This window comes from Primulina tabacum, chromosome 6, assembly GCF_025594145.1.
Source record: "Primulina tabacum isolate GXHZ01 chromosome 6, ASM2559414v2, whole genome shotgun sequence".
NCBI lineage: Eukaryota > Viridiplantae > Streptophyta > Magnoliopsida > Lamiales > Gesneriaceae > Primulina > Primulina tabacum.
The window spans coordinates 2,416,050-2,434,454 of record NC_134555.1 but is presented as its reverse complement, the minus strand read 5'-3'; the positions used below and the strand labels follow the sequence as shown (position 1 = coordinate 2,434,454).

At 35.1% G+C, this 18,405-nt stretch overlaps 3 protein-coding genes across 3 annotated transcripts; all 3 read left to right on the top strand.

Moving 5' to 3' along the window:
- The first annotated feature begins 1,621 nt into the window (after positions 1-1,621).
- On the top strand, positions 1,622-5,608 carry LOC142548656 (putative nitric oxide synthase). Its single transcript, XM_075657115.1, is given in 15 exon segments — positions 1,622-1,775; positions 1,777-2,094; positions 2,205-2,390; positions 2,515-2,556; positions 2,558-2,602; positions 2,719-2,798; positions 2,977-3,058; positions 3,453-3,473; positions 3,617-3,662; positions 3,963-4,081; positions 4,276-4,389; positions 4,507-4,614; positions 4,705-4,794; positions 4,925-5,034; positions 5,166-5,608. Coding segments are annotated over 15 exon segments (1,716 nt in total). The 5' UTR covers positions 1,622-1,670; the 3' UTR covers positions 5,416-5,608.
- Positions 5,609-6,818: 1,210 nt separating this feature from the next.
- On the top strand, positions 6,819-8,323 carry LOC142547993 (H/ACA ribonucleoprotein complex subunit 2-like protein). The gene is made up of 4 exons (XM_075656367.1): positions 6,819-6,995; positions 7,109-7,178; positions 7,358-7,463; positions 8,033-8,323. Exons 1-4 carry the CDS (start codon positions 6,866-6,868, stop codon positions 8,192-8,194), a joined length of 468 nt encoding a protein of 155 aa, XP_075512482.1. The 5' UTR covers positions 6,819-6,865; the 3' UTR covers positions 8,195-8,323.
- Positions 8,324-12,703: 4,380 nt separating this feature from the next.
- On the top strand, positions 12,704-17,748 carry LOC142548655 (putative lipase ROG1). Its single transcript, XM_075657114.1, has 10 exons — positions 12,704-13,138; positions 13,607-13,674; positions 14,395-14,465; positions 14,588-14,827; positions 15,590-15,753; positions 15,870-15,925; positions 16,034-16,086; positions 16,164-16,281; positions 16,512-16,609; positions 17,470-17,748. Exons 1-10 carry the CDS (start codon positions 12,996-12,998, stop codon positions 17,539-17,541), a joined length of 1,083 nt encoding a protein of 360 aa, XP_075513229.1. The 5' UTR covers positions 12,704-12,995; the 3' UTR covers positions 17,542-17,748.
- The last annotated feature ends 657 nt before the right edge of the window (positions 17,749-18,405 follow it).

Sequence of the window (18,405 nt, the reverse complement as noted above, 5' to 3'; positions counted from 1 at the left end):
AACAACCATCATATATACCACAAGTATCTAAACAATGATATATGGTATGCAATGTATGTATGTCGTAGAGGTATCAGGTCAAATGCCCATCCACTGAGCACATGTCAGAATCAAACGAATCGCTATTAAATCAATGCTCGAGCTGGCACACCAGCCTCAATAAGCGATACTCGTATGATAGCGTCGACGAAGCGCCATCAAATCCCAAATCTCATATCAATCGTCGGGGCCACAAATGTCTATGTTTTAAGGGTCATATAATACCAAATATAACATTATGTTCACAAACCCCAGAATCCAATCAAATCATAGCAGGGTATCCAATGATCATAGCTCAACGTGTATGTCATGTATCGAAGTATGCATCAAACGATGTGTGTTAACAAAACATTTATTTTATACATCGATATTCCAATCACAATGTCATGTATGCCACATAAACTCAACAAATAAGGCATATAGACATGTATTCTCATTCCAATCAATCAAATCAATACAACATATATCATATAATACAGATACATGTCGTATGTTACCCGGTCGCAACATACCTCAATTCTTCGTTTCCAGTTGATGTAGTCTGAAGATATCGGTATAATACTTTATATACATCAATAACATACTCATTCCAATCAATAACATAATCCAAAATCATTAATATGAGTTTCAAATATCTTTTGAAACTTCAAAAATTCATATCAAATCATAATCATATCATAATTCAATTCCGACTTCGAATATGAGTTTATTGTCGGTTATTCTACTACATATAGGAATTTCAACTTCAAATACATGCTATTCCAGCACTTTGATATTTAGAGCTGCTGGAATCAGAAGAAATTTACCTCAGTCAGAAGCCCTCGACGCGAAGATCCCAAATATATAATTTGTTTCGCGTTTAGACAGCGTTTCGAAGTCGATTCGGACGAAAGAAATCGAATTCCTTTCCTTTCTCTCGAAGTTGTTGAATGAAACTGAAGAAGAAAAGAAGAAAGAGAGGTATTCTTATCTCCACCGCTTCGGCGCTCGGGCGGTAGAATTCTCGCGCCCGAGCGCGAGACGTTCTGTCCCCGAGTTTTGTTTGTACCGCACTCGGGCGGTCACAAATTACCGCTCGGACGCGGCATGTTCTGTCCAAATACCACTTGTATCGCGCTCGGGCGGTCAAAAACTACCGCTCGTGTGCGAAGTGTTCTGCCCGAACACAAACTTCATATATCCTGGCACTCGAGCGGTCCTTTTCTACCGCTCGGGCGCCACACGTTCTGTACAAACACAAATTTTTGTACTATATTGGCGTCTGGCTTCTCCACTCGAGCTCTTACAATGTCAATTCATATCAATACTTATTTTCTCATTTTCATTGCCATGATATACATCAAATACATAGTCACATGCAATTTCATAAATTATCGATAATCACATAAGATTTACGATAATACGATACACGGTCCTTACAGATACAGTCTCACACGAGTTTTTGCCTAATTTTTTTTATATATTTTTTGATAAGGTTCAAGTACAATTGTTTTTTTGAAAAAAAAAATATTTTATTTGATATTTCGGTAGTTAGATTTATTTATTTATTTTATTAAAATAGACAATATTTTATTTTCAATTGACCTGCCGGACATTTCTGTCTTCATGCTGGAAAGCTCACTCTATCATCAATGGAGTTGGCGCGTAAAACCCTTTCGATCTCCCCTTTCTTCTCTTCTCCGCTTTTCCTAAACCCTAACCGTAAGCCATCTCTATTCAAATTCAACTATCAACAATCCAAAATCTTTTATCATTTGCAAATCCACCCAATTCAATACCGAAATAAATGCCGAATCTTATGCATCTTCGCCCGAACCCGATGGTCTTGGACCATCCGCACCGACCCGTGGAGACTTCTTCCTCCAGCGCCACCAATCGTCAGCTGCTTCCACCTCCGTCCTGTCTGAAATGAAGAACAAAAAGAATAATAACAAAGACAAAGCTTCTTCGAAGGGTTCTTCTTTTACAGTTTATAGTTGTTACGGCTGCGGAGCCCCTTTACAGACTACTGAACACGATTCCCCGGGTTACGTGGAACCCGAAACTTATGATTTGGTATCAGTTAATTAATAAAGTAATTTGCTACATATATTGCTTTAATGTTTCTTTTATTAAAAAAAACTGGCTGATTGTTGGTTGATAGATTAATTTGGGATGGTGTGCAGAAAAAGAAGCATAGGCAGCTAAGGACTGTGATATGTGGGAGGTGTCGACTTTTATCTCATGGGCATATGATTACTGCTGTTGGTGGAAATGGAGGTTATGCTGGTGGAAAGCAATTTGTTACAGCGGAAGAGCTTAGGGAAAAGCTGTCACATTTGCGCCACGAGAAAGCTCTAATTGTCAAATTGGTGATTATATAGTTCTTCTGTTTCCTGCCTGCTGGCTATTAATTTGGGACTTTATTCTTCAGTAATCCACTTTGTAGATAATATTTTGTGCCAATTTATTGAAATTTCAGCAAATTATCTGCAGGTTGACATAGTGGATTTCAATGGCAGCTTTTTGAGTCACATTCCGCGATATTGCTGGAGCAAATCCCATTATACTCGTAGTGACTAAGGTATGAAAAGTTCAAGGTTTCGATTCCTGTACTTACTCCATGAATTACACTTTTTTTGGCTTTGGGAATTGTAGATTGTTTCAAGAAAACTATTTGCTTGTGCTAAATGTTTCTAGGTCGATCTGCTTCCAAAAGGGACTGATCTTAATTGTGTCGGTGACTGGGTTGTGGAGGCAACTATGAAGAAGAAGCTGAAGTATGAATTTTACCATGTACATGGTTTCCTTTTAAGATTGCAAGCATGTCCTAATGGATATCTTCATCACTTAATCATTTATATCATCTGTTTCTTGTCTTTCGGCGATTTTCTATGCTCATATGTTGTTATAGAGGCCACGGACATTTTTTGCTAATGCATAATATTCATGTTGCAGTGTACTATCTGTACATTTAACAAGTTCAAAGTCTTTAGTTGGCATCACTAGAGTGATTTCCGAAATTCAGAAAGAGAAAAAGGTGGGCTATACCATGGATTTGGCTTCTTCTTTCGTTCTTGAATTGAACAGACAAAATGTCTGAATTTGTATATCATGCCTACGTAAAATTTTTTTTTCATATAGTTGAAAGTTGAAACACAATAATTTTTGTTGACAAACTTCATTGTGATCTCAGTTTTCTAAAATTTGTAGTTATTGCTTTGGGATTTTTCTTGGGATTGTACTCCTGTCTTTCATTGGACAGTCGGGAATTCAGATGATTTAACCCTGTGTACTCTTTGCTTCTTTCCTAGTTATATTGATCTTAATAATTTTTTACCATTTTCAGTCTTTTACTAGAAATAAGTGTAATTTGTTATTATGGTTCTTTTCTGGTTCTCTCGTAAATTGACCCCGCATTTGTTTTATTGCAGGGGAGAGATGTCTACATTCTGGTAGGTGTACAACTTGAAACTTCAAACTAAATACAGGGTTTTTGCCCATTTTAAACAGCTGCTACTTTTTCAGATGATGTCTGTCCTCCAGTTAATTCTCATGCAACCTAGAGAGTAATTTTCGTGCTAAATATATTTAACAGGGCTCAGCTAATGTCGGAAAATCTGCATTCATCAATGCTTTATTGAGTAAGCTAATACCATTAAGTGGATTTCTCTGATATTCTTCTCTTATCCACGTATAAAAGTCACTTTCTTATACAAATTACTTGTATCTTTCTAGAATTCTTGAACTAATATGCTATGAAAAACCTTTTTACTCACATAGGCCAGATGTTTCGTCATGGGTTGGTAGTTAAATTCTATATAAGAAGAAATGATTGGTTAGTGGGATATGCCGAGAGCATTGATCGAAAATAATCCCATTAATTGTTTACTGATTTCTCTTCAATCATAGGCTATGTTCTTATAATCAAAACCTGTTATCAGAAATTATGTCTTATAAGGATCCAGTAGCAGCTGCAGCACGAAGATACCAACCCATCCAATCAGCAGTCCCTGGAACCACATTGGGTCCGATTCAGATTGATGCTTTCCTAGGTGGCGGAGTAAGTCTCAAATAACCAATGGTTCTCGATTCTCTTATGAACAGGATTGTATACTATATTAGTTATTGCAAATGGTGCGCTTGAAATCGCCCTTCGTAAATACTCTCATCTTCAATCTGTGTTGTCGATTCTTATTTCATATGCACCTCACAACAATTCTGCAAAATTAGAATATTGTTTCCGCCTGTTTGTAGAAATTATACGACACACCTGGAGTCCATCTTCACCACAGGCAAGCTGCTGTGGTCCATTCGGAAGATCTACCTGCTCTTGCACCCCAAAGTCGACTTCGAGGCCTGCCACTTCCTGTATGTTTTTTTCGTTTTCAATCCTCTCCATGAAATTTTCTGCTGGTTTATTTGTGTACTGATTTCTTTTTCCTTTTTGTTTTGGTGGGTGTTTTTTCCCCTCTGGGTGTAAGCTAGAACCCTCAGCTTAGTTTGGACAAGTCAATGACGGATCGCTACAGATCAAATGGCTTGATTGGTTTCTCTATTTTCTGGGGTGGTCTAGTACGAATTGATATTATTAAGGTTTTCAATTCACCATCTTGTGCAAATACAATAATTAGATGGATTGAGTTTTCCTGTGATTTCTCGTTTAACTTCTGCCTTCTTGTCTAGGTTCTTCCAGAGACGCGTTTAACGTTCTATGGCCCGAAGGCACTGCAACTTCATAAGGTACCCACTGAAGAGGCAGAAGAATTTTACAGGGTAAGCACGCACCCTGAAAACATGGAAAAGTTATGAACCTTTATCTTCTGTATTTGATACAAATGTTTGGATCTAGAGCTATGTTTATTTCGATATCTTTGAAAGAATGACAGAGAATTTATGGTTGCAGAAAGAAATTGGGACTTTACTGACACCACCAAATGGGAAACAGAAGGCGGAAAACTGGGTAGGTCTTGAAGCAAAGCGCGAATTGCAATTGAAATATCAAGATATTCAGAGGTACATAAAGTCCCACTAAACCATGTCAATCCTTTTTGTAACAGCTCAACAAGGTCTAGCAATTTCACTGTCTGTGTGCAGAAAATTTCGTTTCCATAATTTATCTTTTCTACATCCCTATTCCTCTCTAGGCCTGCCTGTGATGTAGCTATATCAGGGCTTGGGTGGATGTCTGTTGAACCGTTCAGCCAATTTCTTAAATCATCTGATCCAAGTGAAGTAGAAGAGAGTGGAGTGATAACTTTAAAGATCCATCTCCCCAAGCCGGTAGAGATTTTTGTTCGGCCTCCTTTACCTGTTGGCAATGCCGGAGGCGAATGGTATCAGTATAACGACCTGACAGAAAAGGAAGAGGAAGTAAGACCGAAATGGTACTTCTAACATAGATGGCAAAATATGAATCACATCTTGTTTCCCCTATCACCATCGTACGAGTATCGACTTCATGAACGGAATAATTGAATAAGAATGTGTGGCCGTTCCAAGTAAAAACAAAAACAACCAGTTGCCTCGATTGGCTGTGAAGGTGATGAAAAATACCACTTGGTTTGTTTCATGGGACATTTGATGTTTACTCTGCTGTCAGTGTATTTTTTTCTCCTGTTCAAGATTTAAAATCATCAAATCTATTATTATTATAATTGCAACAACATATAATAATTTTTAAAATTCCACCTTTTATTTTATATACTTAAATAAATTGAGTCAAGTGTTGCTTAAAACAATATTGCAACTTTTTTATGAATTTGTTCGATTGATTATAAAATACATTGTTAAAGTCAGTAATATGCTTGATTGTCATATAAAGAAATATATGTTGTAATTTACTTTTATTGTTTTCTTAAATTTATTTATTTTACTTTACTTTTTTCCAAGATGAATAAAGATGACAAAAGTTGATTTTTCTTAGAAATAAAGTAATTTATTTTGAATTATCTTAATTTTTTAAAAAACCTTGTTTGTATATTGACATTTGTCTCCAGTTAAAAGTTAGATTAGACAATTTAAATTATTAGTTAACACAATAGAAAATAGAAAAAAGTCAAAAACTTAAAAATGAATTATCCAAATAAAATATATTCGTTTACTGTGATTTAATATTATTAATTTATGGCTTGGTTGATATTTAATTTTCAATTTAATGAAAATGTATTAACGAATCTATACTCTATATTATATTTAATAGGTAATCCTATTACATTAAAAAAATTCCAAAATCGCCTTTATATTATATAAATTTGTTGATTTCATTTTATGTATATATTAATAGTTTTAAGTATTTTTATAATACTAAATATATTATATTATATTATACATATGTATCTGTATGATGATGTTAGTGTATAATGAAATTAAGATTCGTTTTACACTTTAAAATTAGTTAATGCAAAATTTTAAATAAGAAATATACTTTTGTTAAGATAATAAAATAAATAAATAGTATGAGAAAATTTCTTTATGTATAAGATATTTTATTCAATGATCTCACAATATATTTAAAAAATAAAATATATTTTTAATCTAATTAGTATTTTATAATATTTCTTATTATTAACATATTCTATTTTATATTTCTATTAATTCATTGAAGTAATTTGGAGTTTGGGGGAAAAAACATTAAAGTTTATAGTTATAAATTTATTGAAATTGTTTTTCAGATGTCCGTAGGATAATTTTATTTATTTATTTAAATGATTAAAGTAAATCATATAATATTTCATAAATCATAAATTGATTAAAAAAATATCATAAATTAAATATAAAAACTAAAAACCTAATTCGTCCCTTCTTGTATCCTCGGTCCGCTCCACAGAGCACACAATCGGAAGAGATGGGAAGCGACAGCGGGACGGAGAAATCATCGCTGAAAGAGAAGAAGAAGTCTTTCGTTCTCGCCCCAATCGCTAAGCCACTTGCCGGGAAAAAACTCTGCAAACGCACCCTCAAACTTGTCCGCAGAGGTCGCCATTAATATCTTATGTAGCGTAGACAATTATCTGATTCATAATGTAGTTTGTTTATATGTATTTCGAGATTGTTCTGTCCATATGTTTATTTTCGGATTACATTGCAGCTACGGAGCACAAGTGCCTGAAGAGAGGGGTCAAGGAAGTTGTCAAAAGTATTCGGCGCGGCAATAAAGGGTATTTTATGCTTCACTTTTTTGTTTGGGATAGAGTCCGAAAGCAGTAAAAAAGGCAACTTTCCTTGTCTTAAATGCGGCTCTTCATTGTACTGGTGCTGAATGGCGTTTGGTGATTTCACCTGTTATTTGACTGTGGAACATTATTTTGACATCAATTGTACATGTGAATTTTGGCAGGCTATGTGTTATTGCCGGTAACATATCTCCAATAGATGTGATTACTCATGTTCCGGTCTTGTGCGAAGAAGCTGACATACCGTATATCTATGTTCCTTCTAAGGAAGTAAGCCTATTTTACTTACTCTCTTGTGATAGATTACAGTTATTACGCATCTTGGTATTGTTCTGTTGGAATTATATTAGTAGAAAAGAATTGTCGACCATTAAGGGTAAAACATGCTAGGGGTTACAGAAGCAAGTGGGCATTGGAGGTGGGAGAACCTGTATTTTTCACAAATGTTGCAGAATTATCACATCTTTGGCAGGCATTTGGTTTGTTGAAAATAGCTTAAATCATATCAAATGGGAGAACAGAGGCCCACTGACCTTAGAATTCAGACAAACTATGCATAAAATGGGATCAAAATGTTGTGTGCTTTGTATAGCATTCTCTCGATGTTACTGATTCGTTGGCCCCTGTTTCATTTACCTTTTCTACACTTCGTCCTATTTTAACATTCTTTTTTTACTATCTCATTGAAAAGATGTATGCTTATGGCATGTCACCATGGCCACCTAGATTTATGTTATTTCCATGTTGTACAGTTGGGCGCAATTATTCATACTCAATCTGTAGGAAAGCGCCGTTGATGAAATTGAGTACAAGTGAACATTGTAAGGTTCTTGTTTCAGGACCTTGCGAACGCAGGAGCTACCAAGAGACCAACTTGCTGTGTTCTGGTGCTGACGAAGCCCACTAAGGGGGAACTTGGCCAGGAAGAGCAAGAGAAGTTGAAGGGAGACTATGACCAAGTCGCGACCGATGTAGCTGAGATGGCTAACTCAATGTTTTGATAAACCGGAGATTAAGCATTATATGGTTAGTTTGTATTCTGCGTGTGTCAAAGGCTTGTGTGTAAGCTTCATTTTAGCTATTGCACTCTTTTTCTTGGTTTCAATGTATTTAAATATCTTTTACCCTGATGGGCCTAACTTCCACGCTGACACATTTTTGTGAGAAGAGTTGGTGGTTTGGTATGTTGAATGCGCTTTTTGAAATTTAAATTACATAACTAGTAAGATCAGAGTTCAGAGCGTGAATTCCGTAAGGTTGTGTTTGGATTCAACTCGCATTTGGATTGAATGAGTTGAGTGGATTTGATTTCAAATCTATAAATCGATTTCATTGTATGAGTATCAATTTGACTCAAAATTAGTAGGAAGAATTTGAATTTCACCCTTCAATCAGGTCATTGATTTCTCGTCCTTTCTTCCATAGATCCAAATCCATAAATTGTAATTGTGTAATCAAAATTTTTATCTAAATTAAAATAATTAATATATTATATTTGATTAATTTGCATGAATAAATTATTCAAATTGATTGACTTTATAAACCATAAAATTTATTTATAGTTATTGCAATTGCATCTTATAAAATTATTCAATTTGCATGTTGTGCAATTATTTTCATGCCTAGACAAAATAAAGCACATAGAATGAGCCCTTGATTCTGAATACGTGCTTTGTGGTCTGTAGAAGAGACCTATGATACAAGCTTGGTCGTTGACACAGCCAGAATGGCATGCAAAACTGACGAAGGTCCTGCCTGGTATTTCCTATGCTAGGTGGAGTCCTGACAGTTGGCACATACTTACCACATCTGAGTTTCAGTTGCGGTTTAACTGCTTGGTCATTGTTAACTACGGCATGCATACATGTGCAATGGCCAAAGTATGGATCTAAGGGAGTATCATTCACAAAGGACGGAAAGTTTGCTGCTATATGCACCAGACGTGATTGCAAGGACTGTGTCAATCTGCTTTCTTGTTATACGTCGGAGATTATAGGTGTTTTCACAGTTGACACATTGGAATTGGCTGATATACAGTGGTCACCAGAACAGATGATAGTGCATGCAATAGTTATATGAGATTCCCCTCTTGAATATAAGCTATTCTGTTTCACTGGCACATCAGTGCTCCACAGTATGTAACATCTTTGTGTCCACTTGAACTGTGGACAAGCTAATTAGCTTGATGTTGTGCCATACCAAAGTTTCATGCATTTTTTGGTCTTCTGTGACATCAGCGTATTGGGTTAATTATATTTGGAGGTCTGAAAAATCCAACTCCTGATTGTATGTACCTGAGACAGTACATATGTATTTGCATAGTCTTAATAGAGGAAAAAGTAACTTGGTCTGGATTGTGGCTTTCAGTTATTGTCCATTTCATTTCTTCGATAAAAAATTTCCCCGAGCGGAAACAAGTCACGCATTCATCAGAACTAATGAGACATACAATAAAGTAACTAATAGTATCAAAGTGTTTTATGTACATCAGGCACAATGATTGTAAAGTCTAGAAAATTCGAACGACGTAACCTGAGTGCATGCAATCTAGGATTTTACTAAAATATGTGTTTAATTAATTTAAAGTATTAAATGTATGATTATTGCATGGATACATGTTTATTTCATGCTTTATTAAAGTTCCATGTGTAAGGGCTTTTAATATTTTTTCGTGCTCGAACGAGGAATAGAAATCGGGGATAATTAAGGAAAAATATTTTTATTAAATAATTATTTTTAAATTATTTAATATATGATGTAATTAAATGATTTTCGAAAAAAGACATTGGTTGGGTATTTTTACTCGCCGAGTTATATTTTAAATCAATACACTAAATTTAGCGAGTTGGGGGACTTTTTAAGGGTTCAGACAATATTTAAAAAAATACCTAAACGAAATATTTTTTAGGAGTGGTTTTAGGCTTATTGAGCCTACTTTAATATATATTGAGTCCTAAACTCCATTCACATCCTTATTATTTTAATTAATGAGTCCAATATACATCTATATTATAACAAACTCTACCTCCCAAGAACCCTAACCCTCCTCATTCTTCCTTTTGGCCGCCCCACCCCCTCTACTCCAGCAGCTTCTCGTAGGGATGTCCATGGGTCCGGGTTTTACCCAGACCCACAATGGACTCGCGCATATGGGGCTGGTTTGGGAAGACTAAATGGGTCATGGGGCGGGTTTAGGGTCTAATTTTTCAGGTCCGTTCGGGTATGGGACGGGTCATGGGTCCTATAATGCCCGCCCCATACCCGCCCCATATATATGAATATAAATACTTTGGATTTTAGTTTTATTAATTTTCATTTTTTAAGCAGCCCACCTTAACCATAACGGTCTTAGCTATTCCTATGTCAACTGTTGCATTTGAATATACTTTTAGCAATAGTGGAAGAATAGTTGGTCCTAATCTTATTAGACTTAATCCAACGACTTTGGAGGCATTGATGTGCTCGCGAAGATGGTTGTGAGGTGAGGTGAAAGGTAAATAAATCACAGTTTTATTTTTTTTATTGTACTTTCATTTTAATTTTTTATTGTACATTCTCTCTTTAAATTACATTTTTTTACAGTTTCAAATTATAGTTTTATTTTTTCAACGTACTTTCTCTCTTTAATTTTGTAGGTAATTCTTTAAGTACTTTACCAACTTGTCCCACCATTCTTGATGAAGAGGAAGATGATCCCGAAGAAGTGTGTCTGAAATATTGCATATTCGCTGATTTTATATTAATCTGTTTAAGTTATGTTATGACTTATTTTTGGGGATGTCAAGATTTTTTTGGAGAGCTAGTAACTCTTTTTTTAAGTAATTCTTTATGTTGTGAAAATAATTTGTTTGTTATTATTAAGTGTGGTCGAAGACATGAATTAATTTTTCACAATGTTGTATTTAGAGGTTTGTCTGTTTCATAATTCAGTCATGTGAGAAGAAATATTATTTTTTTATTTAAAAAAATTCGGGTCTCATGGGTCTACCCGGGCCCGTTACGTATTCGAGGTGGGGCGGGTCCGAATAATATTTAACCGGGGTGAGACGGGTAATGGGTCAAAGTTTTTTTCATGGGACGGGTCTTGGGTTTAGTCATACCCGCCCCATACCCGCCTCATTGACATGCATAGCTTCTCGTGACCACCAGCAGCCTTTTTGCTCGGCTTTTTTCAAAAGAATTCATAGGAGCTCTTCCCCGTCCCTTCGGTATCCATTCTATGCAATTGTAGTTGAGTTTTCGAGCATTTTTACACAAAGGTCCTTTACCTTTATTTTCTCGTCTTTCACACCATAATACGTGTTTTGGATGGATTATGCATGATATATGTCGGTACTAACGTTTTAAATTGATTTTACATGTGTTTCTCCATGAAGGAGGTTCTACACACCCACCAAGGTGTACTCCACGTCCATGAAGCGTCCCTTACACCGTTGTCCTCCCCGAAACATTCGATCGAGCCACAACCTATCCCGAACTCAAAGGCCCGATCGGTCACCTACAAGAGCATGACTTAGAATCAAGCTCAGCACCTAAAACGCCTAAACACCTGGTGTAGAACCTCATTCGAACCCCTGACCTGGTAGCATCCCATCAACTAACATATATCAGTGCATAATCCATCCAAAACTAAGTTGATTTGCCTACTACTCTATCTACGAATCTCTGTTTTCTTAAATCATTATCGAGTTGTATTCCATGATTTCTCGTTTTAAATAAGTTTCATATTTTTATTATATTTTGTTGTTTATACAAGATTAAATTTAGTCATTAAATAGTTTTTAATGACATGTTTATATTGATATTTTGTTATAGGAAAATAATATTATAGAGGTATAATAATTGGATGAAACAAATGAGTCCCAACATATACAATAACATGTCAAACTAAAAATTCCATAACATATGATACCTACTACTTTGTCTTCGACTTCTTGTTCCCCATCTTCCCATTGGAGGGGGAGATTGCATCTTTTTTCGACTACCACCGCATATATATAAAATGATGTCATGATACTAACAATATATACTGTGAATCATACAAATATAAACGTGTACAAGTCTAATAAATTATAAAATTGAGTCGTGACACAGTCTCATAAAATTTTTTATGATAAATAATTTGGCATGCACGAGTCCAATAAATCACATTAATCAAAAGCCGTTGCTAACACCTCTACCCGTAACTTGCTCACTTAAAAATTATATCATATATTAATTTGACACCGAACATTATATATATATATAAAGAGTGAAGTCAAGTAACTGCACTGAACCATAAAAGTAAATAGTAGTTTTCTCGTGAGACTGTCTCACGAATCTTTATCTGTGAGACGGGTCTACTCTTCCAATATTCACAATAAAAAGTAATATTCTTAGCATAAAAAGTAATAATTTTTCATGGATGACCCAAATAAGATATTCGTCTCACAAAATACGATTCATGAGATCACCTCACACAAATTTTTGGCAAAAGCAAAACACCCTTTCTCTCTCTATACAAACATTCAATGCGGTGCAGTTTTCCTGCTTTGCTCACAATTCGACCGCCACGCCAACGTCTACGCACTTGGGACAAAGACACTTTTCTTCACGCCTTCTTCTCCCTCTTTCTTTGCAATATAGAAATTTCTACAATCGAATTAATTGCGGAACCCTAGTTAATTTCGAAGTTTTGATTCGGAACGGCGTTATCGTTGCCTTAAATTCAAATTTTGTTTAAGAATTTTGACTTTTTTATTTTATTTTTGAGTGAACGTTAAGTTGTCGGAAGGTTTATTTATTAATCATCTTTAAGGGGCAATGGAAAATGGAGAAGAAGGGGGAACCGGCGTCGTGAGGTCGGTTGGAATGGAAAACGGAGGGGAGGATGTGTACTCGGATAAAGAATCAGATGTTTCTTCGGCTGATCATCTTGTTGTTATGGTCCACGGGATTGTTGGAAGGTAGTTGTGTGTTTGTGCGCTCGCGGAATTGTAATATTTCATCTTTCTTGGCAAAATTATGATAAATTAAGATGATTTATCGTTTTCGAGTTTTGGATGTGTTCTATTTGTTCTTGTGTCATCTATTGAATCTAGTATTTCTTCCGAAAAGTTGGATTTCATTCAAATGTGATCTTACAGTATTTCATTTGGTAAGTTCCGAATTTTTATTGCATCATAGCTTTTAGTATTTAAGCTGTTTGCAACACGTCTTATCTTTGATCAAGATATCCCTTTTCGCTGGGTTTGTTTTTTCTTGGACATGTGTAGGTTGTAACTTGTAAGTCATTTCCTCTTGATTATTGTTTTAGAATATAGTATACATTCCACGAGTTTGAGCGATTCTCTTTTGTAGATAATATTATGAACTCATTGTTCTTTGTGAAAACATGACTTCCATCAAGTTCTCACGTGATTCTGATATCGCAGGGCCTCAGATTGGAAATTTGGTGCAGAGCTATTGGTCAAGATGCTTCCTGATAAAGTTTTCGTTCATTGTCAGTGGTTGATTTTTGCAAGTTTGCATAATATAATGCAAGCATTTTGAAAATTTTCGGGCTTCTTGCAAATTATGTTTTCATATGTTTCAATGCTCACAATCGTTTAGCTTGTTCCCGTAAAGAAGGAAGAAGAACCTTTGGAATTTTCTCATTTTTGAGTCACCTGTACGCTAATCCACCATTTATTAACTACGTAGGTTTAGGAGAAACTTTACATGATCGTAAATGATGATATGCATTGTCGAATACTGTATTGTTTCTTTTGTCATCGCCTGTACTTATGGTGGTTTTGTGATTCATCGAGGAACCTAACTTCTTACTGAAAGATCATTCAGGATTAGCCACAAACTTGCACACCTTTTTTTCTATTGTCTGATTCATCATATAAGGGCTAAGATCTTTACTTGTCTTGACAATGGCTATCAAACATTTATTTGTCTAATATGGTTTTTGTTGTTTCATAGTGGCGTATGAAGTGGGACTATGATGTCAATATTTTGTTTCTAATGCTGCAATTTCTTTTTTCTTTTGAAATCAGTTCATGTCTCATTAACAGATAGTTTTAGCTTAAGAAGGAAAAACAATGAAAGTTCACGTTTTATTTTGCCTGCAAAGAAGCACCATGAAATTTATTGATTATGTGGAATCTTTTTAGCTAATTCCTTTCTATGTCCTGGCAAATGTCTGCTTCTCTATGGAATATCATCTGGTTTGCAGGTAGTGAAAAGAATATGGCATCATTGACATTGGATGGCGTGGATGTAATGGGTGAACGATTGGTGGAGGAGGTACAGTCTCTTTTTGGTCTACTTAGTTTTTTAGTGTTTTTCAGTCTAATTTCGTGAAATAATATGTGCTGCATTGGTCCTGGATACCATCATTTTAATTAAAACTTTGACGTGCCATTCAGGTTCTTGAAGTGATCAAAAGGAAGCCTAGTTTAAGAAAAATTTCTTTCGTTGCACATTCTGTGGGGGGACTTGTGGCAAGATATGCCATTGGGAGATTATATAGACCATGGGGGAGTAGAACAGAAGAGGTATTGGTCGATGAAGATAAGGAAAAGTTAAAAGGTACAGTAGCTGATTTGGAACCTGTGAACTTTATCACTGTTGCTACTCCTCATCTTGGTTCTAGGGGTAATAAACAGGTATACTTATTTGATCAATGCATCATCTATTGTCTTTTTAAAGATGTTATATATTAGTTGAATGAGGGCATGCACTGAAAAGGCTCGGGTTACGATATTATCAACCTACATGCTTCTGTTAGATTTTGATACGGAGTGGTTATGTTGCTTGGCTTGAGCAAAGAGCTCTCGTTAAGGATGCAATAGTAGTTGGACTTAGCTTTAACATTTGATGGTGGGTGCGCTTTTTAAATTCATTTTCAGCTTGGCACTTTATTTCTGAAATCTCCTACAGTCTTGGGGCACAAGATCATGAATGCCTGGGGAATTAATTTATTGAATGTTTTGGAAGTTTAACCTATAAATTTTCAGGGGAAAATAAAGGTTTTACAACAAGAATATGACTTGTGCTCACACCCTTAACGTATTGCAAAATTGTCCTTTAGGCTGGGGATTTTTATTCAGAGTTTGTTTAGGCCTTAGGGACATGAGTGCATCTGGACGCATTTTATGGTGTAATTTACACTGTGCCTCGTTTAAGTGACATGGATATAGTATCAGAAATGATTTATCATGTTTTTGTTAGTCCCCAATAAGGCAGCAGGGATAAGTAATTTGGTGTTGGATTAAGGTTAATCTTTTGGAGTTTTAGATAGAAAAATTGTTGCCTGAGTTTTCTTCTATTTCATCTTTGGGATGCTGAATTTTCCTAATTTTTCTTCAATTCTCATTCTTAGTCACTGGATGAGTTCTAATTTTACCTTAAATTTCTCCATTTGTCAGGTACCCTTTCTGTTCGGTGTGCCAGCTTTCGAGAAAGTTGCTGGTCTTGTGATTCATTTGATATTTAGAAGAACTGGCAGGCACCTTTTTCTAAATGATTTTGATGGAGGAAAACCTCCGCTGCTAAGACGCATGGTGGAAGATGACATAGAATATCCGTTCATGTATGTTCTCCATCTCGACGACTTGAGTTTTTATTGGATTGAATTCCTGGCCTTCAAGATCATAGCACATAAGTACCTGAATACTGTCTTAGCTGTAACACAACTCATCCATGCAGGTCTGCTTTACGATCTTTCAAGCGCAGAGTGGTGTATTCAAATGTTGGCTATGACCGTATCCACAGTTTATTTGACACTTGAAGCATTGACATTTGATTGTTAATTAGCCTGTTTCTTATTAATACCTAGCAGACTCGTCGTTTTCCTAACAAATATCGTTTAGATATAGTAGGATGGAGAACATCATCAATTCGGCGCAATAGTGAACTTCCCAAGGTCTCATCTTCAATACACTCTTGTAATATTTTCTTTATGCTAATTTCGGTTGTATAACATTGAACCTTACTTTTCAGTGGGAGGACTGCGTGGACGAAAAATATCCTCATGTTGTGTATGAAGAGCTGTGCAAAGCATGTGGTGCAGAGCAGAGCGGGTCCCTGAAAGAAGATTATTGTTTAGATAAGCTGGAAGGTTAGTCCCTTTCTATTCTATCTAGTAGAGGGGTCTGTTGCCGTTGATGCTTATGTTGGTACTAGAAATTTTTTCACTGAATATGACAGGCATAAATTTTAAACTGAACTTGGATGTCGGGGCATATTTTGCTAATCAAACGTCTATTTGTGTTTCACAACTTCCACTTTTGTGCGACATAAGTTGATCATGTTGATGAAAGTGGTGTGTTATGCGGTTATCTTATGCAGAAGAGCTGGTAAATGGCTTATCTCGGCTGTCATGGGACAAAGTAGATGTCAGCTTCCATAAAAGCAAGTTCAAATATGCTGCCCATTCCCTTATTCAGGTCTGCAGTTCAATAAGACTCCTCCAACCTCTAATTTTCTTGAAATGCGGTCTGGATGTTTCTGTTTCAAAGTAATGTTGTTTTCAGTCAAGTTTAGTCATTCCTTAAAAAATATTATCGGACTGGGAAATTTTGGTTGGAAAAAAACAAAAATATACATAGTTGGAAGGACTACACTTTTTTGTGTAACGAGGTTCGTGTCAATTTGAATGATTGTACGAGTCATTTGCACAAAACCCCTCCTGAAATATCAAAAACAAATATTTCCCCGTGTGAATATTAAACAGGTTTATTAGAGACTTAGACATTAACATTTTATAAAAGTTTATAAAAGTTGGACGTACACCTTCTACACTACCTGAAAATCTGGCGTGTTAAATTATTTTGATAATATCTCAGTAGATTAATAATCAAAATGATCAGTGTACGAAATAGTTAGAAAAAAACTTAATATGCTAAAAGTAATATTTCAGGCTAGGAAAAAAAACTTAATGTGTTAAAAGTCATATTTCAGGCTGATTAAACTAGTTTGGACGTTATCTATGCTATCTGAACGATGTCGGTTGTTGTATTTATGTCATCCAGATCGATCTTTCAGTGTCCGGTTAGTGTAGGTAACGTCGGAATTCTAGTCAATATGAAATAAGAGGTGTAAAAAATTAAGTTTTTTACTAATAGTTTTATTCCGCCGGTTATTTTGATCATTATTCTATGTGATATTATTAAAATATTTCAGCTCGTCTGATTTCAGGTGGTGCCAGGGGGTGTTTGTGCAACTTTTGTATAAATTTAATGTCTAAAATGTCTCTCTAACCACATACTATTTTGTGACATAATTTAATATATTATATTCGTTGCAGGTCAAAGATGAGCACATGACATCAGAGGGTGCCGATGTCATACAACACATGATCGATCATTTTTTCTTTTAGAACTCTCAAAACTGTATATATATATACTGTCGTTACTAAATATTTATCTTTAAATTGTCTTCACCTATATATCATACACTTCCTTTTGTCGATACCACGACAGTGACGCTTTATATAAGTACATATATTTTTCATCTTTGTAATGTTCTTCGCAGCTTTTATATTAGATTTTTCTAGAAAATATAAAGTAAGGTTTTGTTGTTAAAATAGCTCTTTGCATTAAATCGGCCTCCATTTATACTAAAGAAACCTGTCGTTTTGTCTTGTTAAAATTGAGCTCAAATTTTCAATATTTGAAATTCTACACCTAAAAAATTAATTTTGTGGATTAGCAAACGATATTTATACGAGTTTGAAGGTTATGTAAACACTGGTTATGTGACCATCACATATTAGAAGTAATGAAAATATCAAATTTGTATTATTTAAATCCATAAACACAATTAATATCTTAGAAAATTAGACTTTTAAATTTAAATATTTAAATATAATTATTATATTTAGACGATTTTTTGTTATTTAGTGTTTAAATTAAAATATTGTTGTGGATTTTGAATCTTTATTTAATTATATTATTGAAAAAATAAAAGAATAATGTTGGATAGTGAAAAACTCAGTTCGGGTTGGGCTGATTGGTTCGATGTAAATTTTTTTAGTTTATTCTTTCAAGACGGCACGACCCACTCGCCTAAATTGATACTCCTAAGTTAGGGTCATCTTTTGTATGTCTAATCAAGTGGATTGGATTTACCCTTCACTTTTTTTTTTCAATGAACTAACCATTCATTAAATAGATAAAAAGAGTTATTGTATAAATACATTGGACATCTCCAGGAGATAGAACACACCAAATAAAACTAACAA

Bases quoted from the DNA above. Each gene is read 5' to 3' on its own strand.
- LOC142548655 (XM_075657114.1), top strand. From the start codon at position 12,996: ATGGAAAATGGAGAAGAAGGGGGAACCGGCGTCGTGAGGTCGGTTGGA. The intron at 13,139-13,606 runs GTAGTTGTGTGT...CTGATATCGCAG, and splicing joins GTCCACGGGATTGTTGGAAG to GGCCTCAGATTGGAAATTTG. The intron at 15,926-16,033 runs GTATCCACAGTT...AATATCGTTTAG, and splicing joins TTCAAATGTTGGCTATGACC to ATATAGTAGGATGGAGAACA.
- LOC142547993 (XM_075656367.1), top strand. From the start codon at position 6,866: ATGGGAAGCGACAGCGGGACGGAGAAATCATCGCTGAAAGAGAAGAAG. The intron at 6,996-7,108 runs GTCGCCATTAAT...ATTACATTGCAG, and splicing joins CCTCAAACTTGTCCGCAGAG to CTACGGAGCACAAGTGCCTG. The intron at 7,179-7,357 runs GTATTTTATGCT...GAATTTTGGCAG, and splicing joins ATTCGGCGCGGCAATAAAGG to GCTATGTGTTATTGCCGGTA.